The sequence below is a fragment of the Hippichthys cyanospilos genome, chromosome 16 (genome assembly GCF_059441005.1).
Source record: "Hippichthys cyanospilos isolate Australia breed blue-spotted pipefish chromosome 16, RoL_Hcya_1.0, whole genome shotgun sequence".
NCBI lineage: Eukaryota > Metazoa > Chordata > Actinopteri > Syngnathiformes > Syngnathidae > Hippichthys > Hippichthys cyanospilos.
The window spans coordinates 16383017-16410678 of record NC_142384.1 but is presented as its reverse complement, the minus strand read 5'-3'; the positions used below and the strand labels follow the sequence as shown (position 1 = coordinate 16410678).

General features: G+C 41.0%; 1 protein-coding gene and 1 long non-coding RNA gene across 4 annotated transcripts; one reads left to right on the top strand and one right to left on the bottom strand.

Annotated features, from left to right (window-relative positions):
* Window positions 1-392: 392 nt before the first annotated feature.
* Window positions 393-27428, top strand: LOC148410963 (neurabin-2-like). Of its 3 annotated transcripts, XM_088437014.1 has the most exons (15): window positions 393-480; window positions 5923-6306; window positions 7077-7285; window positions 7748-8080; window positions 9030-9704; window positions 14493-14625; window positions 16104-16224; window positions 17044-17148; window positions 17384-17519; window positions 17904-18047; window positions 19459-19512; window positions 20580-20711; window positions 21238-21335; window positions 21420-21516; window positions 22821-27428. In XM_088437014.1, the coding sequence occupies exons 2-15, from the start codon at window positions 6000-6002 to the stop codon at window positions 22872-22874; spliced, it is 2598 nt and encodes an 865-aa protein (XP_088293140.1). In that variant the 5' UTR covers window positions 393-480; window positions 5923-5999; the 3' UTR covers window positions 22875-27428. The 3 variants fall into 3 exon arrangements, with proteins under 3 accessions (XP_088293140.1, XP_088293138.1, XP_088293141.1); XM_088437012.1 differs by lacking the exon at window positions 393-480 and having other exon boundaries at window positions 5464-6306; XM_088437015.1 differs by lacking the exons at window positions 393-480; window positions 19459-19512; window positions 20580-20711; ... (1 more) ...; window positions 21420-21516; window positions 22821-27428 and adding an exon at window positions 18456-19022 and having other exon boundaries at window positions 5465-6306.
* On the bottom strand, window positions 14471-19725 carry LOC148410964 (uncharacterized). The gene is made up of 3 exons (XR_015868176.1): window positions 19046-19725; window positions 17884-18018; window positions 14471-14615 (listed from the first exon to the last, which is right to left on the bottom strand). It is a non-coding gene; the product is annotated as an uncharacterized LOC148410964 (long non-coding RNA).
* Window positions 27429-27662: the final 234 nt, after the last annotated feature.

Below are 27662 nucleotides of genomic sequence, written 5' to 3'. Positions count from 1 at the left end.
TAGATAGATAGATAGATAGAAAAGCCACTAGAGGTCGCCAAATCCCCCAAACGAGCAGGTAAACCGACAGGGCATGAAGGGATTAGCTCCACTCTATTGGAACTCTGCATCCTTTAAAAGTCCTGATTTCGTTTGCGACAATTTTGATTGATAGAAACTAAAATCATATCGAGTGATTTTACGAAGGTATAAAAGATGAAAAATGACGTGCTCAGGAACGTGAAAAACACGACAGACTTCTGATGAAGAATGGAATATAGCAGGAGAGGGGAGATGAGGAAAAGAGGGGAGGAAAGGGCGAGGAGAAGAGCGGGATGGAGGTAAACAGATGAGGGGAGGGGGAGGAAGAGGAGGAGGAGGAGAAGGAGGAGCGGAAAGCAGGCAGTCGGTCTGTTTAGCCAGCAGGAGGACGCAGCAGCAGCAGCAGCAGCACAAGAAAGACAATGGACTCCTATCTACCCGACAGAACCGGATATTAAGGTAAGACTAACAGAACCGAGCGAGTCAGACGAAATCGGGGTTCGTCGTTGTGTGGGTTTGTGCCTGTGGTAGAGAGGAAGGAAGCGAAGCAAGCGGCTTTGCAGAAAGACACCCAGCGGGGCCTGGCTCTCCTAAGCCCGCCTCCGGGTCCTAAACCGGTGCCGGTGACACGTTATTGCACTCTTTCTGACAGCATGCACGCAAAACGTGGACAACGCCGAGCTCTTTCGGATCACATTTTAGGATGTTCGAATCGATAAACAATAAATGCGACAGAGGCGCAAAAAACACAAAGGAAACGTGTTTTAGTGCTCTGTTATGTGCGACGCTGGATTTGACAGTAACGGGCTATATTTCTAAACGTTTCCGGAGAAAAGCAAAAGCTGGCGTGAATATTGTGCGTTGCAATGGACGTTCGCAGTTAGCGGCGTCCATGCCAACACGGAGACGCTTTTTGCGTGTATGCCAGTGTAGTGGAGCCTTTTTTTTTTTTTTAAGCACAGGACCATCAGGCCTGGGAGTTTCCTCCACTTGTGCAGTGATTGTGAATAGATGGAGGTATTGTGTTGCCATAATGTGTCCTCTGTTCAATGCCGTGTGTGCTCGCAGTCATGGTCATGCCAGTACAGGCTGCAAAGGAAAAAATAGAGCAGGAAGAAGCATCTGCTGCACCCCAGAGGCTGTCTCACATTGCTTTTGAACGCCTTTGCTTTTGTCGCTTGCTTGACAGTGTCGACGTAGGCTGAAAGTATTAATTATGCGACATTCGGGTGGACGGCACAACAAAAAGTAAGCATTGTTGTCTTCTACCAGTGGTACTTGAAGGAACTCCAGGGGGTACTCGAGATTTTGAAGAAACATGTAAAAATCCGTTAAAAGAATATTGGGTTGGTTACATGTTGCGGGAAAATATCAGTTTTGATTCAATTTCATTATTTTTAAAAGCCAGATTCTCCTACGTACTAGAATTGGTTCGGCGCAACTTGTCACGTGTTACCTCTCGACTCTTAAAGGGACAGTGTGTAAGATTTAGACGGTTTTTTCATGACCAAGGAATGAATTAAATGATTGTAAATTTCAAAAACATTGTTTTAAGTATAATCATAGCTTAGTTATGAAATGATATTACATGGGGGGGTGGCACTTGTCCGGAGGCGGCCATGTTTGTTATAGCTACGGACAATGGTAAATGCAACACCTGCAGCAGCTCCTGCTGGCCGTAATGAAAAACGCTCTAAATCTCACACACTATCCCTTTAAGTTAATTTGTTTTTGTGATACTGATCACTACTATCATCCAAAAAGTTTTTTTTTTTTGTGGACCAATATATATCTTTAATGATTTCTTTTTGAGGACAGGTCTGACACTTTATGTATATTTTTTGTAGGTAAATAATTACGTTAATTTATTTTTATGAACAGATCTCTGCTGTAATTCGAAAAGATAACAATTTATGTTGGATCATTTTAAAAACTCTTTCATTTTTCTTTTTGAGAAATACAAACAGGATATAATCAAAAGTATTTGGACTCTGTAATTGCTCCACGTCTGTCACCGCAAATCTTAAGCACTCCCAAACCAATGACGATACAACTCCTGTATCCAGCAAACGGGGAAGGAAAATATCAATTGTATGAATTTTCAAAATGGCGTGCTACAAAAATTGGAATTAATCGAGAATATCAATTTATCGCCGAGGCCAAGAGTCTGGGCTGACTCTGGCTGGGCCACTCCAGGATTGTGGTTCTGAAGCTAATCTTTTAAGATCTTGATTGTATTCTTCTAGTCGTTGTCCTGACCATTGGGTTTTTTGGTAGTGGTTCCAAACATCTTGCGTTTACGAATAATGGAGGCCACTGCGCTCATTGGGACCTTCAAAGCCGCACAAGTCGTTCTGTACCAGATTTGTACCTCAAGACAATCCCGTCTCGCGGCTCTACAATTCCTTGGACTTCATGCTTGATGTTCGCGCCGTTAGTGCTCAACTGTATTTTTTAGCAAGCCATTTAGTCGTTGAACTCCAGACGATCCAACTTTTGCTCCATTAACTTTAAAAGCGCCATTGCAGAGAATCGTAGCGTTAAAGTGTCCTTTATTTTTGCGGGCCGTGCGGGGGATTGCGCAATCAACATCTCGATCGATAGATTGCTTCTCATGTTTATCCTGAGGAGAGCAAATCTATTCATCAAATGCAAGAACTATAAAGCCTGGTGTTGATGCACCCCCCCCCCACAGAAAATGACCTCAAACCAAAAGCAGTGGATATACAGTAGTTGTTCTTGGACTGATTAATGACGCAGAAAATGCAGTCTTGGCTGACGCCAGCTTTTTTCTGTGTGCGCGCATCTGTTCACGTTGGCCCAGTAAATTTCACATGATCCCTGTATGAGAAGCCGCCGGTTTGGTGAGACGGGATCACAAGATGTGCTTTGATTGCGAGGCGCGCGCGTGTGAAAATCTTTCGCCTCAAGGTTGGAAGCGTCGACGAGCACGTCGTGCCGTTTTAGCCGCTTTTCTTTCGTTCCTTTCGAATGAGAAGTGAAGCATTCTACTCCTTATCAAGGGATCGTTCGGTGATTCTCGCTCAAAAAATGGCACGCAGTTCTTCACTTTGTCCTTGACTCTCCTGACTTTGACATATTTGAATCAATCGACCGCATTTTGCACATTTTCATGATTAAAAATGGTATATTAACCGTTGTGAACACACTTTGCGAAACTACACACGATCCATTTTTTCCCCTAATTTTGCAAATGCTTTTAAAGATATTTATGATATTTCTATCCATGCTGGTTAAATTTTGTAACACTCACAAAAAATTGAAAAACCGGGACGGTTTGTCTTTGTAGTCTGCGACGTGATGATGACACTTTAAGACGTAGCCATTAAATGACCTCTACTGCCACCTACTGTCTTGAGGTGAAACACATGTCAACAAAGAATTTTCTGTTTACCGACGTCGTTTGACCGCTGCGCAATGGAATGTTGCAAAAATCGCAGGAAAATCAATGTCGTAAATCCCACTAAAATGCATCTCAAAAATTGTAATTATAATGGTTTTATATGGTCCAAAATTTGGACAATCATTATTTTTGCACACCAAATCTGGCACGTCCAGCTGCAATCACATAGAAATGTCAGAATCGTTGCATTTTGAAATTTGACATTTTTTTTGCTCCCTAGTGTTTATTTTTTTTAGTGATATAAAAAAAAATCCATAATCTGTAACATAATACCACAAGGGGTAAGAGAAAAATGAACATGTTAGTTGTAACTTTACTGTGTTTTTCCTTCTACAATCTTCGGGGCAAAAACAACTAACTCAGTATCCTTTTTCTGAGAACGTCTGTTAGCTAACCAATCTGAATTGCGCAATGTTTTTTAGCGGTGTCACAATTCATCTAATTTACGTACATAACAACTGCCCCCACACTTAGTTTCGCCACCCATGATGTAGAAGCAAGGCTGAGCTAATGGCTGGACTGAAACCCAAAGCCAAAAGGTAAACAGCTGCTTTAAGTTTGGATTAGCACTAGCTAACAACGTTAGCTTGTCAGAAAGTAGACATGCTGTTAAACACCTGAAATTTGTTTGGAACAGGGGGCAAAAATCACATCTCCTTTAAAGGGAATGTTCTCCAGATGTCGAAAATGACTCAGTTAGGATAAAAATAAAGATAATTACTACTGTGGGCGAAACATATGATCCCATGTTTTTATCTAGCTTACGACCCAAGTATTTTCCATTATACGTATCTAATCACTGGGTTTTAATGGTGAAGGCTTTTGTTGTGGCGTTGCCTGTCAGTTATATCGCAAATATTCTTTCATGCTGTTTACGTCGATTAAAACCTCAATTTAGGATCACAGTCTGTCCCCGCGTGGATTTTTTATTTTCCAACTAATGGGAAGAAGGTTTTTTTTTTCACCGCCGGAATGTTCATATCAAATCTCTAGCTGATTTTAGATGATCCTGAATGACACATAACTAAGCAATGCTCATCATTAGTTGGCTAATTTCAGAGTTGGAACACCCTCATATACATATATATATATATGTATATATATATATATATATATATATATATATATATATATATATATATATATATATATATATATATATTCATCAAGATTCCACCAGATGGTACCAAAGTAAAAATAGTTTTGGCCTGAGCAGTGAATAGCGAGACTTTTATTTTTCAAGCAAATATGGACGATAAGTCCCAAAACTAAATTCCTGAGTCTGCAAAATTGCGACTCTTAACCGTGATTATGCAGGGTTGATTCTACTGTATGATACAGTGGTCGACCATAATGAGTTGCGCGAGGCTGTTCTTTGCCCAACTTTCAAACCCGAATTCCTTTTTGAGATCAGTTACATTTGGATTCATTCTCCTCTAATTTTGTTAACATTAGCTGTCACACAAGTATGAAATAAAACGCGGCAACGGAACCAAAACGGGAGGCGGAATCCGTGGTCTGACCTTCGACTTCTTCAATAACGAAATCTGAAGGGACTCGTGGAATATAAATCGTATCTGAAGGCTCGCAGTTGAAGGCTCCACTTCAAAACTTTCCGAATTTTGATGGCAACATTTAAAAATGACAGTGGCTGGAATTGCAACAAGCAGGAGAACGTTTAGCCCAGGACTTCCCGATAGAAGAAACCACGTCCCGGGACCGAAGGGGTAAATAACACGGAAAATCAATGAAAAATGTATTGAAGGGACTCGTCGACGATGGGAAAACAGCGTCTGCTCGTTTACATCAATTTTTCACGACGGAACGGAGCGGCCGTTCGGGAGTTGTCCCGAATTTCCCAATGGCCAAAGTGCCCCTGAGCCTGACCTGATCTGTTAAGATTCCAAAGGAAAATACCATAGAGTATTTAGTAACATGCCAACTTAATCGTTGCCTGTTTTTAAAATGTGATTCAATTTTGATGAGCTCTGAGGGGACTTTTTTTTTTTTTGGAATATTTGCTGAATAACCTCATGTACACTATCCTTTTAATCAAGGATTTATTTAGTTTGATGTTTTTATGACATCATCATTGTATTAGTTTTGAGAGCGATATGATTTTTATTTAGGTGATTTTCTTGACATCATGGCTCTGTTAGTCACCGAAATTTAAAGGGATGCAATTTGACAGCATTTTTTCAAATCGTCATATACAACCATGGACAATTGAACCGTTGGGAGCATTGTTTTATTTCATTTTATTTTCGTCTGTGGGATTGTTCCATAAATGTAATGGGACCATTCGTCCTTCTGAGAAATCCTGACCTTAATTACCAAAGCCATTGAAAATATGACCTATTTAGCGATAGGTTACAAACATTTAAGTACAATGAAATGTGAAATGAGCAAATGATGGTAACATGCATTTATGGAATCAATACAGACAGTCATTTTTAGTTTCTCTTCTGGTCTCACAGCCCATGTTCTCCAGACATGCTGCCACCCTCATCTCCTCTAACCTGCTGCTCACCGGGGGACATTTGAATTCTCAACCATGATGAAGACGGGACCCGCGTCTGCCTCAGCAGACAACGGGGCCGCCGCCGCCAACGGCGGGGGAAGCGGGAGCTCCAACACGCGCAGCGCCTCGCCGCATCGCAACGCTTACGAGGCGGGTCTGGCGGCGCTGAAGAAAGCCACCGATCACCTCAACGGAGGCTACGACCCCGCCTCCAAGCCGACGCCCCTGCCTCGGCCCAACGGGAGGGGTCGGAGATACGGATCCAACGTTCACCGCATCAAGAATATGTTCATGCAGATGCAGTCGCCAGGAGATGAGGAAGATGGTGCCAAAGTGATTGGTAAATAATAGTGTTCCGCATTTAATAAGCTCCATCGTGAACTCTTGCAGTAACCCGAGTGCAGTGCTTCTCTATTATATTTTGCCAAGCCCCCCTAGGAAAGAGAAAACCTTTCGCGCCTGATTATAAATAAGATGACCGTATTTTCCGCACTATTACGACCTATTTGAAGACTCTTTTCATATATGAGGTGGACCGCATTATAAGGCGCATAGAATAGAAGCTACAGAAGTGGCCGGGCTTGCGTTCTTGCAGCCCAGGACTTCCCGATTATTAATAAGTTTACCGTATTTTCCGCACTATTCCGGCCTATTTGAAGACTCTTTTCATATATAAGGTGCACCGCATTATAAGGCGCATAGAATAGAAGCTACAGCAGTGGCCGGGCTTGCGTTATGCATCCATTAGATGGAGCTGCGCTAAAGGGAACGTCAACAAAATCAGATAAGTCAGTCAAACTTTACGAGTAGAGTATAGGCATTCTCACAACTGAAAATTCAAGGCTTTTTGGTGCGCCTTATAGTGCGGAAAATATGTTATTTGTAAATAAGTGTATCTAAACCTGTTATTTCAGAAAAGGAAAAAAAAACAATCTACTTGACAACTGTTAAATGTTAGCTTAGTCTTAGTTAGCTTAGTCTAAAACAGAAAAAAAACTACAGTGCACGATTGGCTTATTATTAAGAGGATCACTGGTCACACGTGTCATCCGTCCATTCATGAAAACAAATCCAAAGTATTTTACGCCAGGAAAATTCTCTCGTCGGCAGGAAACGATCAGGCGGTCAAACTGTCCCTGCCGAGGGCGTCCAGCCTCAACGAGAATGTAGACCACAGCGCCCTGCTCAAACTGGGGGGCACGGTTTCAGAGAGGGTCAACCGCTTTGACGCCAGAACGGACGGAGATGGTGCCAGCATCTCATCGGGCTTGTCCAAGCTCCAGGAAACCAGGAGGATGTTTGAACAACGGACGCTACAGGTCAGAGATGGCGCCATTTTAATCCAGCATATAAATAATAGCTAAATAGCTTTAAAGTTGTACGTGATTTAAGGCGCTCGATTTTTTATATAGTAAGCGAAGGGTGACTCAAGTGTAACCCTGGTTGCCATTTTAGTCCGAAAAGATGTCAAAATAAATAAATAAACAAATGGGTGGAATACACATCAACCTGACAGCCACCATTCGATACGAAGTAACACACATGGCGTTTTTAGAAGGAATGAGAGAGTTGATGTAAAGTTACTGTTCACACTCACAACGGCGCAAACCACCAGCTATCTCACCAAGCTGTATTTTTGTTACAAAAACTACCTGGGAGCATTTTGGAATTCTGCGGTTTACGCCGTGATAAAACGTGCTAGGTTCCTCTAAGATTCAAAACTGAACGGGAAGCTGAAGATGAATTAAAAGATGAAGATCACGCGCTATGGTTTCCTCCAGGAGAAACAAGCCGCCACCAACAGGATTTTGCTGAAGAAGGAGCGAGCGTCGGGTTTCCAGGACAGTCGGCTGGACGTCGTGGCACGCTTTAATGGCTCTACCGAGGCCCTGGACCGCTTGGATGACCCCCCGCTTCCTGCTCCCGTTCCCATCCCCGCCGCCGCAGCCGCTTTGGGGCCCGCTGAGGCCGTCAGCCCCACCGTGAGCCAACTCAGCGCCGTGTTTGAGAAAGCCGATCTACAAAACAATCTCTACCTCCCCAGTCGTCGGTCAAGACCCGCCCCAGCACCAAAGCCAACACTTCCAGCCAAATCGGGGCCTGCTAAAAGCCAGGTAAGAAGATTCATTTGTCTTCAAGGGATTCTCTTCGCCCAAATTTCACTTTTGTAGTTCTTGATCTATACTTTTATAATCCTGAAGTCACCTATTTGAACTTAGTGCTTATGGATTTATCAAGGTGCTTCGAAGATCGCGCAGGTTTTTGTTGGCCGCAGCAGCAGTCGTTTTTCCTTTTCCTCTTGATGTGATTCGAGTTTATTTGAGCACGACTACCCCAAGTTGAGCATCATCCGCGTTTCACCAAGTTTATGACTCGAATTGAATTCCGTGCACTATATTCCACGATATTCCTGTGTGTGAACAGGGGTGGACTCGCACGTTGGTTCAGTCCGTTCGCTTGTTTTATTGAAAATAATGCGATAACCTTAGCGAACACGCTCTACTGTTAGCGGCAACAGGCACTTGTCGCTAACAGCCAACTGACATCCGGCTCGTCCCATTATGGTCATTTTTGGAAGTACCGTATTTTCCGCAATACAAGGCGCACTGGTTTATAAGGCGCACCCTCAATTAATGACATTTTAAAACTTTTTCAATCACAATATAGTAATAATCAAAGTAATAGCAATAATAACTCAAATAATAACTCTAAACTCTAAATAGCATAATAAATGAATGTCAATATGAGCAACCTTGTTCAACTGTAAACACACAAAAGAAACAGGTAAAGCTTACTTTATCACTTCATTCCCCATCTACCGATCCCAATTTCAATATTGATCCATATATAAGGCGCACCTGATTATAAGGCGCACCATCAGCTTTTGAAAAAAGCTTTTAGGTGTGCCTTATAGTGCGGAAAATACGGTAATACGACCGATATAAAAATGCACCCAAAAAAATGAGAAAAAAAAAGACACGTGAAATTCCGTCCCCGGCATTGAATGTGGACCGCGAAGCGTGCTAAGTGTGATTGAACGCTTGTATAATTTGCCTCGCTCAGATGAAAGCGCCTCCGCCAAGCAAAGAGGACTTAGAGGAGGGAAGAACCGGAAGTGTCAACAACCAGGGGGCGGAGGTCAAAGCCACGGATCCGCTCCCGCAGTGCGACGTCGGCGGAGCAGCGGGCGGCGAGGAGAAAACCTTTAGACTTTCGGGTGATCAGCACTCCGCCTCGGCCGACGCCTCTTTTTGCCACGAGGCCAAAGCGGAATCGGAATCCCAGGCGGCGCTGACGGAAGACAGGGGCTCGAGCACCGCGGCCGCATCTTGTCAGGAGCCCTTAGCCGCGGAACAGGATTGTTGTCGGGGGGATATCGAGGCCGGGGACAAGTCGCTCCAAGCCGACGTCCACGCTTCGCTCGAAAACGGGGAAAAAGAGCCGCCGGCTCTCGAGCTCGCCGAAGCCGGCCCCCGGACGGGGGCCGAGGACGGGGAGAACGACGAGGACGGCTCCAGGAAGGAGGATTACTCCGAGGGCGATCCGGTGGACGTGAGCGCGTACAGCGGCCTCGGCGACGACGACTCCGGGGGAAGCCAGTTGGACGACGACGACGAGGAGGACGACGACGACGCGTACCATCCGGAAAGCAGCTGCACGGAGATTGAGGGTCTTCCCGAGGAGGAGGAACCCGTAGCGGCCAATAGGAAGATTCGATTCAGCACTGAGCCCATCAAGGTAACTTTCAAACTTCTAGTTCTAGTTCCGTGGTATGGGTGCTACCAAAGACTGCTTTCCATTCTTTACCCGGGATCCTACCATATATATATATATATATATATATATATATATATATATATATATATATATATATATATAATATATATATATATATATATAATATATATATATAGTCTCGTACACAAGCACAACTTTAAGGAATTAGTCAATTTAGCTACTTTATTACTTAAAGACTTAATTTCTTAAAGAAATGTATTACTTTAATGCATAAAGGTTTATTCATATATTCTATGATTTAATATAAGTGATTAGTACTTAATTACGGTAATTCATTCATTTTAGTATTTGATTGAGTTAGTACACTTTGGAAAAAAAGTATATATATATAAATATATATATAATTACGTAGGGTTGAATGTTTGGACTTGGTCTACTAGTTTTTTTTGTTACCCTGGCACTGTCAGAGTTAAGAACTGTTTTCTTTCCCTGATTGTCTTGGAGCAAGCTTGAAACAGGTATAGGAAATTATTTGTGGAGACAACATGCCCACAGCCATGCTTAAGGAGGGGGGGGTGGGTTAGGGTTAGGGTTAAGGTTAGGGTTAGGACTTCACTCAAATGTGAGCATGAAAATAATACACATTGAATGGGAGACATGGAAAGGAAGGTTGTCAAAACCGTGTCATGGCTCCGCCCCTCACGGCTTCCAGTACTGTGCGCACATGGGAAAGGGGAGCCGCAACTCAGCAGTCAGCTGATTCATTGTGTTGCAACTATGATATACTTCCTCACTGAAGATGACTACATGGAATTATGGGATCAGAGTCACAGAAGAATACACATTGTCGCCGTGGGGTGCAAAATTATGTTTGATGGATGACCCTTACGTCATCCAGCCTATTGCGGGAGGTTGATCACAAGGAAGAGGGTGACGCATGTGTTTATTATTTTCATTGGTTGGATCTGGAAATGCCCGTCCACAGACCGCTTCGCCGAGGACGCGTCTTGTGGCGGTCGAGCTTGGAACGAAGTCGGTCAAAGTAGTTGATAGGCGGCCGCTTTTCTCGGGGACGTAAAAGAAATAGACGGTAGTAATGTAATGAGAGGTTGCCAGACGTGTTATTACATGCTTGCGTTTGTGACTGCTCGTTTGTCTTGAGCGATGCAACGACATGGTTTTTTTTTTTCATACTTTTATGCAGGGTTTACGCTCCAGCCAGTTGCATGTTTTTATACTGACCACGCCTACCCAAAGAGGACACTAAACCAAGTCGCGAATATATCAAATCCTAATTATAAAGAGAAAAAAAAAAAACATTCTAGCATGACCAGGCGTCTTTGCATGGGCTAATAAGAAATGAATTCATCATTTGCTCTCAGAGAATCCCTTTCCTGGTCGCCATGGCAACATGAATCTCTGTTTATTGAAGGGAGTACGTTCCTTACCAACCAATAACAGGCGAAAATCTGATACAGAGAGATAATATTCGCTCACTCGCACAGTCTTTTAAATAAAAAGGATATTTTGTTGTGCCAAGCTGTAACCTATGTCTGTAATTTTTTTTTTTTTAAATAACACTAAGGTTGAACTTGACTTGAAGTGAGTGGAGTGGATATACAGTAACTACTCATTGATACATATGATTTTTTTCGACAAACTTTGCCTAATTTATCTCTGACTGAAGCATTCAAAATGTGTCTATTGATACATTTTGCCCATTCTCTCCCCTGATAAAATTATGCTGTGTCATTTTTCATTTTTTTTTAATTGCATTTTAGTGATTAGCACAAACTGAAACAGAATTGCGCACAAATTAGGAGGCTGTGTGATTCCCTCTGTACGATGTCTTAACACTTTGCAACTCGTCGCCTCTCAACTCTGCACTCTTGTGTTTACGTGTGCTGAATAGTGAACAAGGTTCCCCCTGTGAGTGTGAGAAAAGCTGTTGGAATGTGGCTGGGTGTTTGTTTTTTTTAACGCACACAGATATGTGTGGTTACAATGAATGGAATATTAAAATTATGCACCTACTGGTTAGGGCACATCATATATATATATATATATATATACACAAATAAATGATTACCTAGGGTTGAATGTTTGGACTTGGTCTAATTGTTTTTTTTTTTTTTTTTTTTTTTTGTTACCCTGACACACTAAGAAGTTTTTTTAATTCCCAAATGAAAGACTTTTTTTTAGTCCATTCAACCTCAGCAATACTTCGTTTCACTTTTAGTGTATGTGACAGGTGAAATTTGGACAAAGTTAGACCATTGTTAAATAAACCCGTCTTCTATAGTTGTATATATGTGTGTGTAAATATATGTGTGTGTATATATATGTGTGTATATATATGTGTGTGTGTATATATTTTAGTTTCAAGCACTTTGATGCACTTGTTTTTTTCAGTTTTAGACTAAGCCGTAACCAGTATAAACACTGTAAAAATTATTAACAGTTGTCAAGTTGATTTATATTGCTTTTTTCTTTCTTTGGTTAATATTAAAAAGGATACATATTTAGGTATCCTTCGACAATTTTTATCGATAATAATCTTATTTATAGTTAGCGCATGGAGTTGAAGGGGGACCAGAAAAAAATATTTTAACCGCGTGAAGAAGTTCATGAGCTATCTCATGACCGTCCTGTACTTGTTAGGGCAAGTTGATTGTTTGTATTCTTGTTATCTTGCTCCAGTAGACACTGTGCATAGAATATTTAGTAGTTTACTTGTTCCTGTTTGAATATGCGTCGTTTATTTCAGTCCTGCCCGTTTGTTGACGTTTCCGTCACCACGGAAAGTTTGACCTGGCACGGCGCATGCCGAAGTCGCACACACATTGGCGCAGCTATAAAGTTACTCAACAGGAAGGAAACGTGACAACAGGAAGCGGTTCAACAATCCCGCTCTCGAACCCTATTCCTGTCGCTTTGTGAGAATGCGTCTGCGCGTACCGTACGGTGTGCCCGTATATCACAATGCAATTCATTATGTAGCCCGCGTAAAATAGATTTGGCTGTGTCTGCCGCAAACAAATTAGCATGTCTATCAGACACAGAACTAGGGAGAGGGAACAAGTCAGTACTATTGCCAAAATCACGGCAGGCAAGTCTGCCGTTGCCACGGAAACGGCCCCATGTGATCAGAGACGGTCATTGCTGAGATAGATGCTGACGGTTTTTTTCAGACAAACGGGAGGGGCGTGGTTTATAATGGGTCAAAGAACGATGAAGTTCGTTCAGGAAGATTAGATGGAAATGCACGTAAGCGTAAGAAATCATATTTCATTTGTTTGTTTTTGTTTTCCCATGCTGCGGTTATACGGTAAATCATTTCTGTATTTGTTTTGAAGCCGCTGACTCATCTACATGGAGAAACAGTATTTTGTTGACGATAACATCACACGACCATATCCGGATAGCAATCACCATTAGCATTAGTGCTATACCGATTACCATTTAAGGTCAACAAACGTAAATGACCATTTACTTCACACATACATAATATTATATGTACGTTACACATCCTTAAAGTCTTTTAACTTCCAATTCTTCATCATCTTCTAGATGAGTAGACTGAGCATATTTTGTTCTTGACTGCCCCCTACAGGTTAAGAAATGGGCACCTAAAACCGAGCAACTATAGTTTTTTTTTTTTGAAGTGATAGATAACAGTAGAGATCTTGAGGCGGATGTTTTTAGTCTACTTATTTTAAAGTCGACTTACCTGACTTGGTCAACTTTTTTTTTTTTTAAACCAGTCTTAATTAAAACTTGCAGGTTCTGTTGCACTTCCCCCTTGTGCCTCTGCCCACTCCGCATCCCGCCCACACGTCTCTTTTGAAGTTGACCTTGCGCGTTTTTGCATCCTGCCAGATCTTCATTTTTTTTTTTTTTTCTATTCATTGTTCAACCTGAATTCCTGTCATGTCTGGTCACGTTTGTTTTCACTCGGGCTCTTCTTTGTGATCCTGTCACAGTTTTTATCACAGCTAGAATTAGGGGGAGGATTTCATATCCCTCTTTGGCTTGCTCCAACTTGTCATGGCGATATTGAAATTCATCATTGAGGTATCGACCACTTTTTAACTTTGCAATCATCACGTTGTCCGGTTCAAGTGTTTGCGATTTCTCTGTCTTTTTCTTGTATTTTCAACTCTGGGTTCCAGTTTTTTGTTTTATGCAGTATTTGCACTTCATAAAGCAGACTAAGGTTTCAATTTTTTGGTGTGCATTTAGAGGTGGGCACTTTGTCGTCACTGACTTGGATGTTGGACAGTAGACACTTTCCATTACCACCAAGCAGTGGAGAAATATGTTCAGTTGAGTTAAAAAACTGGCTTGGTTCAGTTCGCTACTTGTTAATTTACTTGTAGCTGCCTTCTGTCTTAGTCCTGTCTTAGATGCAGACCAAATTTGCGTTTTTTTCTCTTTGATTGGCTCTTGGTCAGGAAATGCAAGATAGAAGTTTTTTTAATTCCCAAATGAAAGACTTTTTTTAGTCCGTTCAACCTCAGCAATACTTTGTTTCACTTTTAGTGTATGTGACAGGTGAAATTTGGACAAATTTAGACCATTATTCAATAAACCCGTCTTCTATAGTTGTAGGACAGGAAGTTATAAATAAGAATCGGCATCCACCACTTTTGCTAAGAAATTATTAAGCCTGGAAAAATGCACATGACATTGCAACCCAAACAATAATTGAATACAGTATATTCATGTCAGAATCCACATCAAATGGAAAACAACCCTTTAATTGACACAAAATTCCGTGTTTTGTAGGTATTCACCACCTACTGTAACGAAGACTATGATCGGCGTAATGATGACGTGGATCCCATGGCAGCGTCGGCCGAGTATGAGCTAGAGAAGAGAGTTGAGAAGCTGGATCTGTTTCCCGTTGAGCTGGAGAAAGGTAAACACACACACACACACACACTCACACATTACAGTACATTTCTAAAACGACTGAGAACAACAAGCAGGCACAATACTGTGACCACTTTTGGAATATATTCGGAACAGCTTTCATTACAATGCAGTGCCGTACTAGACCACTGAAAACTACGATAATCAAAATTGGAAATTTTGATCCAATTCGGGCTTTTTGATGTTTTTGATGTATTATAACAAAGGGAAAGCAAACAAAAAAAACACTAGGTGGGTAAAATATTGCATTGATTGTCAAAACACAACGACACTCAATATGCCATGCTGCCGTCACTTCTAAATGCTTGCAAACGGGAGGTCGAGGGGTACACCCTATAGGTGTCAAATTTAGCCCATGTCAAGCTCATTTACTGCCATTCAAAATTGGAAATATTGACTATTTTGGACATATTGAAAACTTGATGTTTTATCCTCCATTTTCCTTGATTTTTGCATTAATCCTTTCAACGGCAACTCGCGAACTAGGCGCAGTAAAAAATTTTGTGTTGACAACCCCAAAACCACCAGGTGGCGCAAACTGCCAACTTTTGACACTTGCAAGCCTTTCAATGACTCCCATGATTGGCTTAGCCTGGACTCACATAATGCAAAAAATCTTCAAAAATCATAATACTCTGTCATAAATATTCCTATTTTAATTTCTTAAATATAGAACCAAACAGCATAGTTACTTTTGCTATTATCGCAATTTTAGTAAGTAAAGGGGGCAAATGTTTTATTTTTATATTTTATTTTTTGGATATGTATGGATAGGGTTGATATCACTGAACATTTTGAGGGCTTGAAAGAAAATATATTTTTATATTTGACGATGTTATGACCCTTTGATAAGGCCAGGCTAGTGAAAAATCCCCGGACACCCAGGGATTAAAATAATAATACTTCTCTGGTAGCGTCAATCATATTATACTGTATAATCTTTGTAAAGGCAGAACGTTTTCTGCATTTGGTCAGTGATAAGGCGCCGAGTCAGTGAGCATACTGTACGCGAATACATCTGTCGGCCGACAACTCCGTTATCCTATTAGGAGATTAAAGTCAGTGGGGATTAGCCTAATTAGGAGTGTAATTCTGGAGGCTATGGAATTGAACTAGCAACCGCCCCCACACGTGTTGGACAATTTGAAGATCATTTCAGATCAATAAATAGAGATGGTCAAGGAGATACAGTCACATAAGCCGCTCTGTTCTGCTACGCTATCCTTTATTTTGATTGGTTGACATGCCAGCTACGAGAATGAAAGACGAAAGCTCTCGAATTTGATTGGCTATTGCAAATAAAAAGTAATTCGCCCTCATCATTCCTCCCAGTAAAAACGGAATTTAAGAAAGTGTCGACCACCCCTGCGAAGGCAGACTTCAAAATAAAAGCTTATTATAGCCATTGCGTTTGGTTTATAGATTTACAGGATATGTTATGAACACAGTGCATGTGCGTTTCAGACAGTGACGGTCTCGGGATCAGTATCATCGGAATGGGCGCAGGAGCTGACATGGGTCTGGAGAAACTGGGCATCTTCGTCAAAACGGTGACCGAGGGCGGAGCCGCACAGCGAGACGGCAGGTAAAGGTGTTGGTTCAATTTCGATCCAAATGATTTATCGGTGTTGGATTCACAATGAAGGGTTAACCCATTTAAGTTTTGACTGCCAGTTTGTTCTACTAAAAGGCAAATTGATCGAGGAGGCGAAGGAAAAAGGGCATGCTTGTTTTTCGCTTGTCTCACTAGAGGCTAAAAGCTTAATTGTGTTTCGTCTAAAAGGCTTCCTCGATCCTTTTGGGTTTATAGATCCTCTAAATGTCACATAATATTTGCTGCAGAGCTGCTAGCAGGATAGCTGCTTTATGTCAACTAACATTCCTTCAATTGCTTCAGTTTGGATCTCTCAGGATGAGATGGTCACTGCTGCATTTGACTCAAATCCAATTTTATATTTTGGGATTATTTTGAGCATTTACATTTACCTAAGTTTATTTTGCGGTCATGCGAAGTGCTTCCCGTGTGACGTCATTCAGTCCACCAGCTAAAGTGCTAACGACGCCGACAGACGCAACAGCCCAAAGCGGTATGTTACGTATGTGCTTTTAGGTGAATATCGTTGGTACAATGTCAGCCATAGCTAATGTTTTATTTTATTTTTGTTAGTTTTACGGCACGGTGTGAATCGTTGGTGGGAAGTGTGGATGAAGCGTGTAAAAACCGCAGTAAAAATCGGTACAATAAACTAGCGTCTCATTAGTGGACAAGCTGAGCTGGCATATAAATAAATTACAAAAACGTATCAAAAACTGTGTTATTCGTTAGCATATAATACACATGCATTCTTGTTTTTTTTTTTTTTTTTTCCATGCATACAGTCCATGTATTCTGCTTGAATTGTAGGATCCAGGTGAACGATCTGATCGTTGAGGTTGATGGCACCAGCCTGGTTGGTGTGACTCAGAACTTTGCTGCCTCTGTCCTACGCAACACATCAGGCACTGTCAAGTAAGCAATGCAAATGCTTCGTATCGACCTTTACATGTCTGGCACATTGAAACTTTCCTGTATGTAAACATCTATATTTGTTACTGTACCGTTTCCTTTGTTTCCCGACGATTTGTGATTTTTATCACCACTTTGGTCATAAATGCATATTTCAATGCTCGGTTGTGCTTTGGAAACGACGGGCTCGTAAAAAGGGCTTATCGGAAAGGTTATCTTAATGGCATATCCTTTCCAGGTTTGTGATCGGTCGGGAGAAGCCCGGGGAACAGAGCGAAGTGGCTCAGCTTATCCAACAAACTCTGGAACAGGAGAGATGGCAGCGAGAGATGATGGAGCAGCGATACAAGCAGTACATGGACGACGATGAGGAGGTAAGACTAAATGATAACGATCCGTGCACTAAAACGTAATATAATGCGTAATATAAAGAACTGCACTACAGGTTTAGTATTCTTAAACATAGTCCATCATCCCCACCTGCTGGCCAGAGAGGGAAGTATTCACCAGTCGTGCACAAAATGTTTTTACATGAACATTAAATTAATAACCATAAGCACTGGCGGATCTGCAGGGTGTCAGGGTGAACTTTTGGCATTGAATCAACAATATTAAATTCTAAACGTGATTAAAATGTTTGTGATATTATTTGTAAGGTAGAATTCACTTCCGCACAACAACGTTTTTGTGCCATTTTTCATAATAAAATAGTGATAGAAGTTGCTATTGTGACCTCACTTCTCATTGATGTCTTTCAGACAGGTGAATATGTGACAGATGAGGATGAGGAGATGAGTCCCATGTTTCCAAACTCCATCGAGGTTTTCGACCTCGCCGAACACCAGGACTCGTTGTCTCCCGTTGAGCTGGACCCTGAGAAGTTGACCCACAAATTCAAGGAGGTACAATGATTTTATGTCCTTAGCGTCATCTACTTCCTACTTTTCACAAAAACCGACTGAAGGTAAAAATCTGCAATATAGACAAAACCTTTTCTGGGGGGTACCGTATTTCTAAATCAAACTCGGTTACAAGTCGACCCCCGCCCCCTTTTTTTTATTGCAATTTGGGTGAATTTTACACAATTCTAAGTCTACCCCTGACTTGAGTGGTTCCAAAATTACGATACTTTTAGAGGCATTTCTACACCATAAAGGCTAGCAGTTTAACGCTAACCTGACACGAAATGTCAGGGATTGGCTAACGAAAATTAGCATAAACGTTAGGTCAGACAATATAATGTCTGTTCTTTTGGAGCAGCGGATATTAGTGGAGCTAAGTTCTTGATTAAGATGCATCTCTTTTAATAGACCTCAGTGCTGCTGGACAAAACCAGAGACATGCAGTCAGGGGAGGCAGGAGAGGCGGAGCCTCATTTGCATCATCAAGAGTAAAAAATAAACAAATAGTGATTGAATAAAATTGCTTTCCATTGTAGTTCTCTGTAGTTTCTGATTTTCATTGATTTTATTTTTCATGCCATAGAGAAAATTGTTAATTGTTGATATTTTTTTAGCTCACCAAGATATAACACTGAGCAATAGCACCATTCACTGGTAAAACTACAGTACTGCAACAGAGGAGGAAAGGCTAAACGCCTGTTGATGCTTCTAATGTTTTGAGATACTTTTAACATGCACTCTTAATTTTCAGCGGTCAGGTTCATGTATTTAATATTCATCTGACCAAATATAAGCGCAAAATGCTACAAGTCATAAGCAGGCAACTATTATTCGGCATACGTAGACAATTGCTTAGCTGCCACAAGATTTCCAGAGACCCCCTCAAACATCCTAAAAAAAAATTGAAAATATTTTCACAGTATCTAACCTGTGATCTTGTTTTCATCAAAACCCACTACTAATCAAAATGAAACGTAAGAATATTTCTGGAGATTAACCTGAGCCTGGATGAGAGGCGAGACATCTTCAAAGACAAGCAGAACAGTCCAGTTGCGAGGCGTTCAGGGCCCTGAGAATACAATGAGATGAGAGAATGAGACAATTCACAGGATGAAGGATAAAGATCCACTTCAAATATCAGGTCAGAAAAATACCGTTTTACCAATTTGTGTCCTGTCTGTTTGGCTTACTCATTTTGGCTCCGACCAGCAATGAGCGTCCACCAACTGATCCCCCCCCCAAAGGCACTCAAAATTTAAAAATGGACATTTCTGAAATGCTTGCTAATAATATTAAGCAACGATATAGTTGGAGAACACAAATCAAGTATTGTATGTGCTGTTTATTTATCTACGGGTTGATAAAGAACCTCTGTTTACACTTGTATCATACCATCTTCATCTACTTGCAGCTTCAAATCAAACATGCAGTTACCCAAGCTGAGGTCCAGCTGCTAAAGAGGAAGGTGAGAGTACTTTCCACGGTGTAATATTTGTATATAAATTACTATTGACACACTGGTGATATAATTTCTTATCAAATATGAGTTTAACGGTATCAATCTTACTAACCAGGAAGTAAAACGATTCATATGCTCCTACCGTGTCGCTTCATCTTGCAGTTCAAGTGCATGTTTCAATCCATCATCAAATCAAAGTCAATATACTTTACACATTTAAGACTAATATTACTGCAGTACACATCGACTTAAATGTTGAATTATTAAACCTTATGCAGTAACTGTACTGTTGTCCCTTCCCCATCCCTTTGGCTGTAGTCTCACGGAGAGCCGCGGTTATATTCGATAATAATCGGTTTACACTTGAAATTCCAAAAATCTTGGTAAGAGATTTCAAACGCTCTGGTGCAGCACTGCTCTTTCCTGTGCTCCCTTTGTGTCTACCTAACAGTAAGAGTTTCATGAGGGAGACGGGCATTCCTACAAGATACGTGAGGGCAGGAGTTGTAATCTACTCCCGCCCGGGAGTCGTAGCTACTCCTGCCCTCATTTGTCGATGGTCGCACCGGGAGCGAATCACGTGTCGCCCATCTCATGAAACACCTGTTAGGTGGACGCGTGTTTGCTCCGTTTCAGACTTCACTCTTCTCCGATTGCCGGGCACCGCTAATATAACCGCGGCTCACCGTGAGACTCCAGCCAAAGGGATGGGAACAGGAAGGGACAACAGTACAGTTACTGTATAAGGTTTAATAATTTAAGATTTAAGTAAATACATGTACTGCTGTAGTTTGATGTTCAAGGAGCGCCCGTGGCGTTTATAGTTAACGCGTCTGTCTGGTACGCAAGGAACCTTCACAGCGCGGTAGGTGAGGGCCAAAGTAGCGAGGGATCACCGTAATACTTTGAGAGAGTGAGAAATCAACATTGGAACATGGTTAAAAGCTCCAAAAAGTCGATTTTTCATGCTACGACCCCTAAAGAAGTATCAATATGCATGCTGTGCCGCCATATGTACTGCAATATATTTGTAGCTTCTTTCGCTGACTCACCCATGACAAACTTTCCCCCAGTTGGCTCACGCAGAGCAGGATAAATTGCGCTGGCGGATGGAGCGTGCCCAGCTGGAACAAAGCATCCGCGACAGTAAAGAAAGGATGGAGAAACTGGAGGGTTACTGGATGGAAGCCCAGTCTCTGTGTAAGGTAATTCATTAGGGAAGAGATAATCATGTGGAAAAAAAAAATAATGGTATGCCTCCGCTAATGAAACAAAAGCACACAGTGATCATATGTTACTTTATCGCCTACTTTATGATTTGCTCGATTATGAAATGTAGTCTGCTCAGGGAAGTGAACGGAATTTCAAAATGAGTCAACCAAGATGAAAAAACAAAAATATTAGGTTATAACTACATAAATGACTGGAGAACAACAAAAACCTGGAATTAGAATATGAAACATTCTCATAAGTTATGAGATGTTACTACGCTAAAAGATGTCGTTTGAATGTACCAAACTTTTTTTCTCCAAGTGGTCGCACAAAATAAAATGATTTATCTGGACCCCGATCCATTTTAAGTACATTTTTTTTTCAGCGTACGACTAACATTGGAGAGATTTACTTGCGTTGTTACTTAGGGATTTTTCTTTTCTTTTCTCTAAGAATAAATTGATTAAAAACGGGCGAATCTGATCTACTAAGAGTTTGCGATTGTGTTTTGTATTTTAGGCAGTGGATGAACACTTGAAGGAGACCCAAGCTCAATACCAAACCTTGGAGAGGAAGTACAGTAAAGCCAAGCGAATGATCAAAGAATATCAGCAAAAGTAAGGGTGTGAAGACGAAGCCAATAAGGGATGCCGAGGCAATATTTTGTTCATGTGTGTTTTATGTTTTGTTTCGCCTTGTAGGGAACTTGAGTATCTGAAAAAGGAGGCAGCTCAGCGTCAAGCGGAGGAAGACAGTGAGGCCTCGCACAAAGAGGAGGCGGGCAACTTGCAAGAAAAGGTAAGTGAATTTAGTTCGGCTTTTAGCTTTTTATTTGAATTGAGTCCGTCGGCAATTTTGAAAGTGTCCCTCACGCTCAGAATCCATGTGGGATTTGCATATACTCTTGTATGATTTGTTTTCTTGTCAACATGTGCTCTGTGATTGACATTATGTTGGATTATTGTAGATAATAGCTGTTAAGTGTGGAAACACTGCCATCTAATGGTCACAGTTATTACTACAGTGCTCAATTGCCTATTAGGTAAGCATTAGCCAAGTGTGCCGGCTCCTGACCTTAAAAAAACGGATTTGATCAGAATTGTATCTTTTATTATTGTTATTATTTATCATAATATATTAAGAAAACAATTCTCATCCATGGCTCTGAATGATTTAATAAACTCATTTATAATTTTAGTTTCTAATCTACCTAAGGTTTTGTCAATTCACTACTTGCCATTCTCAGCTATAACACAGCTGACTTTACCGGGGATTTATTTGTAGTTGCTCCTTTTCTTTGTCCTGGTTTCAGGTTTGTTGCTCATAAGAGCATTCTGGGATATGTTTCCACTGCAAGGCGGACACTCAAGTAACCAATGAATGCAGAAGAAAATTGCATTCTTTCTCTGATTGGCTCTTGGCCAGGACATGCAAGATAGAAGTTTTTAAATTCACGAATTAAAGCAACACTGTTTTATTTGTAGTGTGTGTGACAGATAAAATTTAGACAAATGGTAATGAAACTGTCGTTTAAAGTTGTAAACGTGAACCAACATCCACCATTTGCGTGTCATGTAAAGCATGATAATGCCATCCCGTGGATTGCACTCTGGTCCCTCAGATGTAGGTTAATAAACATAATGGTGTATTATGGCCTAGGGTTAAACTCCGTAGATGGCTTGGTTTTTGTGTTATATTTATATTACTGTGTTGTTTCAATTGCAGTGTAACTGTAGAACCACAGACATGGTGTTAAATTGAAGTGTAAGTACTAAAACTGAAAAATAATTACAATGAGCACAGACAAAAGTAGACCAACTCTTGAAGGATGACCCCCCAAAAAAGTCAAATGTCGCCCTCTAGTGGCGGCGGAAGGTTGGGCAAAAATACCCCGACGGACCGATCACAATTTCGCCTGGTTTATAAAAATGACGGCCCGATGACGGAAAGGGGGCGGGGCTCTGACGAACCCGAAGACTATTGGACAATGCAGTACCGCATCGTCAATTGGAGTCTCGCGGTCAAGGCCGCCCGGTTCTGGGTTTGAACGCTTGTGCCATCTCCGATTTCCCACCGCATTGAACATGTCGCTGTTCCCACAGATTACAGACTTGGAGATCCAAGTAGACGCTCTGAAGCCCCCCAAAACTTCCTAGACTGCTCGCAGCGCCGCTTCCTGTCTGTGACGGGACGACGCGGCGCTCTGCCTTCACACTTGACGGACTGGAGTTCAGTTCGTGACTCACGGCAGCGGGGCGCAAACAAAACTTGACAAAGTGGAACGTAGAACAAGAAGCGCGGGATAACATAGGGACAAGAGTGTCTTCTGTCTTTGAATTTATGGCCTATCAGCAATCCCAGAATGCACTTTTTATGACACCCACAATCTTTTTTTTTTTTGTGTGTCTTCCTGGCATCTCTCTCGGCAATCAACAAGAAAACCATCCTCAGCCTCCCTGTCCTTGATCCATAGATGATTTATTTTGTTGAAGAAGCAGGCTCGTCACCAAGTGCTTTGGAGTGACGGAGGACGTCTTACGAAGGACAACCGCAGCAGGTGGTCGCAACCTTCCACTGAATATGCACGGAGATTAAACGAGACGAGAAGTGCCCGGTTGAATCCAGATTCTGCCCTGTTTAGTTCACATCCTTTGTACCCAACTTTGAGTCTTTTTCTCCATCAGCCAAGGAATCAGGTAAACATTTGCATTTTGGGTAGAGAAGTGTGCTGACGTCCTGTTTTGTAAATATTCGCAGTGTTGATTTCAAGTGTTATGACTGGTGGTGGATACCGCGCACACCCCTGATGAGGTTTCTGTGATGAAGGGTCACCTCAAAATAGTAAGCGCTGTCGCCAATACGAAAACATGCACGAAACTCGAAATTGTCCATGGATGTGAATATGAATTTTAAAGCACGTTATTGGCTGCCACGATAAATGAAGCTGATTCTCGAGGGGATTAATATTTAAAAATCCGGTTACCGTACGTGTCAAATCAAGCACTTTGTCATTCCGCCGCCAGGGGGCAATGTTTTGAAAGCCTCTGCTTTTCTCACCCTAATATATTATTTACCAGTGTGAAATGGCGTCGAGTTTCTCACCTAATATATTCTGTGCTAGCTGTCCCATTTTGAAAAATCCGATTGGAATAAATTTAGCTTGAAACGACCGAAAATGGCATTTTGACTGCGGGCTGATTTAAATTTGCTTCAAAGTAAATAATGTGCTTGGTTCTAAGTAGGCTTGTGCCAAGTTTTTGCCATGTCGAGTGAATTTGTTGCAATTATTTATTTTAGGTTATTATTTGTAACTATCAAGCCTTCAAGACTTCTTTCTATACTGCTTGTTTAAAAAAAAGGGCAACAAATTAACATGTTTGGATTTCAACATTGACCAAAATAATCGTGATTATTATTTTGGCCATAATCGTGCGGCCCTAGCGTGAGTTTGTTTTGATGTGACTTGTATTGGCTGGCAATCAGTCTTGGGGGTGCCATGCCTTTTGCCAAAAGTTTGCTGGGATAGCCTCCAGCTCAAGTGCTCAGTTCTGAGATGTATTGCTTTTCTTTATATGATCGGCTTAGTGTTTGTCCACGTTTTAACCTTACGAGCCCAGTAAAAAACTTTGACGGCTATTTCCGTCATTGGTAGGGAATGTTTTAATCTGGCTGTGCAGGTTTGACAGGCTCTCCAAATCTAGAAGAGGCAATTATTCATTAAAACCTCACAAAAACCTGCCGTTAATCAGGGATGTGTCCACTTTGGTTGTATCCACCAGGTGTGTTATGAGCTTGCACGTGCACACGTTTTGGCGGAAAGTGATCACGCCAAAAAACGGCATCCATTTACAAATGTATTATTGATTAATATACAACTGATTTGAAAAAAAAAACAGTAGTATGTGTTGGTATATTTATTTCTGTTAAGTCTATCAACACAGTAAATCATTCAACGTTTAACAAAAGAGGCAAAAGGAAGCCCCAGTAGATATAAAATTTTTTCAAATAAGTCCAAAAAAATAGAGCAAGTCAAACATTCAACCCTAAGTACTTAGTTATATATATTGTTTTTTTTAAATTAAATCCTGAAGTAATGAAGTATCTAAATTGACTAATGAAATATACGAAAAGGTTCATTAGACTTTTTCTTCAATATTATATAAAAAGGGGCATGCTATGTGTGCACGTGCCTGCTTATGAGGAAGCCGAGAGCAAAGCTGACATGTTGCTGTATTCAGTGGTCCAGATTGAAGTCCGTTTCAAGACTTTTTTTCCAATATTCAACTGGCAAACAGGGTGTGAATTGTTCAAAATGTGCTTGTAGAGATTCTAACTTATATGTTGTGTTTTATCTGTGTTTACATGCACATTTGTAGCCTCTTGATTCCGGATCACAAATGCATATCTTCCATCACACCAGTTGGATTGAGGCGATGGACCAAAAGTATAAAACACGTAAAAAGGACAGAATAAATCTGTAGTCTTTAGGTGTTCCCGTAATTTTCCGCACTATAAAGCGCACCTTCGATCAATGGCGTATTTTGAAACAGCTCATATCAGGCGCACCGCATTATAAGGCACATAGAATAGAAGCTAGAGTAGTGACTGGCATTGCGTAATGCAGCCACTAGATGGAGCTGTACTAAAGGGAACGTCAACAAAACCATCAAAGAAGTCCTTTAAACTTTTCAATCAGAAAAGTTGAAGGCGCACCTTCAACGAATGGCCTGTTTTATAACCGATTTCATATATAAGGCACACCACATTATAAGGCGCATAGAATAGAAGCTAGACTAGTGGCTGGCGTTGCATTTGCATCCACTAGATGGCCCTGTGCTAAAGGGAACATCATAACATAAATCCGTCAAATTTTTCAAACAGAAAATAACAATAAAGAATTTGCGGAAAGTATTGTCTGAAGAATTGGGAAAAATATGTTTTAGATTACATTTAAAAAAATTGCGGTTTACGCACTGCCTAAAGCACCAAGGCACACTGTCATCTTGAGAAAATTGAAGGTGCGCTATATAGTGCGGAAAATATGGTAATAGCATTTTTTTTTTTTTAATTAATTACACAACCTACACTAATAGTAAACTATAAATTAAATCTCATTCAGCATCCGAATGATATAACATTCTATAAATTAATTTGAGGCAGGCGATTTTTTTGTCCTATGTGGACCCGTATAAATTAATGTAGACTGGACATTTCCCCAATTTTCAAATAAGGTACTTTAGAGGTTGGGGAGGAAAATATCTTAGTGTTTATTCCAACGGGTTTAGATAGCTCCAATTTCAATACAGGACAAGTGTATTTATTGAAATCATATAAATCCGTCATGCAACGCAAAACAACAACAAAAAAACCCCACGCTGTTGTATGTTTATCAGTAGTCAAAAATTCTAAGAAAGTGCTTTTTAAAATTATTAATCCATCCGCTCATGTGAGCTGGCTGGTCAGTGTTACATGTTTTTCAGAGTTTCAATGCAAGAAATTGAGTTATTTCAAGGAAATGGGACATTTGAGACACATTTGAAAGAGAAAACTACAAGAAATAGTAATAGCGGTGTTGCCCTTTGGAGTATTGTGACTGAACACTTAAGTCCCCTGGATGAACGTTTGTAGCACATGACACTTCTGTGTATGGGATTTGTGTTATTTTTTCGCAACAGGATTTGAGTTTATTACTGTCCAATTTTTCGGCTGTGCTGGGATTAGCAGTAAACGCTTCATGTTGTAGCTAAATACAGCCCGCAGCTCTTTTCCTTTCCGATCTTTTTTTTTTTTTTTTGGTTCATTGTGTATTTGGAATTCGTGTTAAAACTGTACAGATGCGAAGATCATCTATTTGTCAATTGTATGTTGTGTTGAAGCTGGACATTTTTAAAGGATCTAATCGCCGCACTTACGCTTGTTGACTGGATTTTTCGGTTGCGATTGATTAGCCCCGTTAGCTCCTTTTGCCTTTAATGTTTTAGCATAGCTTTAGAATATACGGCGAGCCATTTGAGTCAAAAGAAACCCTCGAATGCTTTCCAAGTCTCCCACGTCCGCTCAGAGCTCTCGGAAGCAAAACGTGATGTGTTTACCGCTAAAACGAACATATCGCGTCATCGCACTTCAATTTCATTTGATTGTAATCAGACTGATGCCTTCCTCCATAACGCCGCAATATCCAAATGTTTACCCGTGTCATAAAGTGGACCACAGTGCAGTATTTCACTCACAGAACGGATCTGCAGGAGCAGCCGAATGCGTGAAGTGCCTTGCTTAAGGGCGATGCTAGTATAAGAAATTGAACAAGAGGTATTTGGTTCATATTATGTGTCAATACTCAGGGTGGAAATAAAACTGGAAAACCTGTCCTGGAATCACTACTAAACACCGCTGATATCCGCAGTTGCTTTGGTCCGATAGAGCAGATGGAACGAAAAAAAATGTAGTGTTTTAATGCTTCTTTAGCCAAATCCCAATGTGTGTGTGTGTGTTTTTTTTTTTTTTATGTGTTTGGTTTAGAACAAAGTGATGGAATAAGAAATGTGCCATGTAGTTTGCGGAATGAATGGTAGTTACGAGTCGGTGCCAAACAGTGTGAGTGGGACAATCTTTACCTCTCTGCCTGGATCCGTTCTTCAGAGGATGGCACCTTGTTTGTCTGAACCAACACCTGTTTATCAACATTTCAATAAACATGTGGAACCACAACACACAGTTGGCGATTGATCATTTTTTTCTCCCTATTTAACTGTTCGATGTGCATGAGTGTGAATGAAGTTGGCCGACATTTATTTTGTGATATTTTTAATAACTACGTAAATGCGTTAAGTAATTTAACATGAGATTATTTAGTACATTATCTAAAATGATTTAGTGCTGAGTTACTTAACCGCAGTGTCTGGGGATTTTTCACTAGACTTGATGTTGTCATCAGCCCTGTCCAA

Excerpts from the sequence above, each read along its gene's own strand:
- LOC148410963 (XM_088437014.1), top strand. The coding sequence starts at position 6,000 with ATGATGAAGACGGGACCCGCGTCTGCCTCAGCAGACAACGGGGCCGCC. Across the intron at positions 9,705-14,492 it reads TCAGCACTGAGCCCATCAAG|GTATTCACCACCTACTGTAA; the intron begins GTAACTTTCAAA and ends CGTGTTTTGTAG. Across the intron at positions 18,048-19,458 it reads TGACCCACAAATTCAAGGAG|CTTCAAATCAAACATGCAGT; the intron begins GTACAATGATTT and ends ATCTACTTGCAG.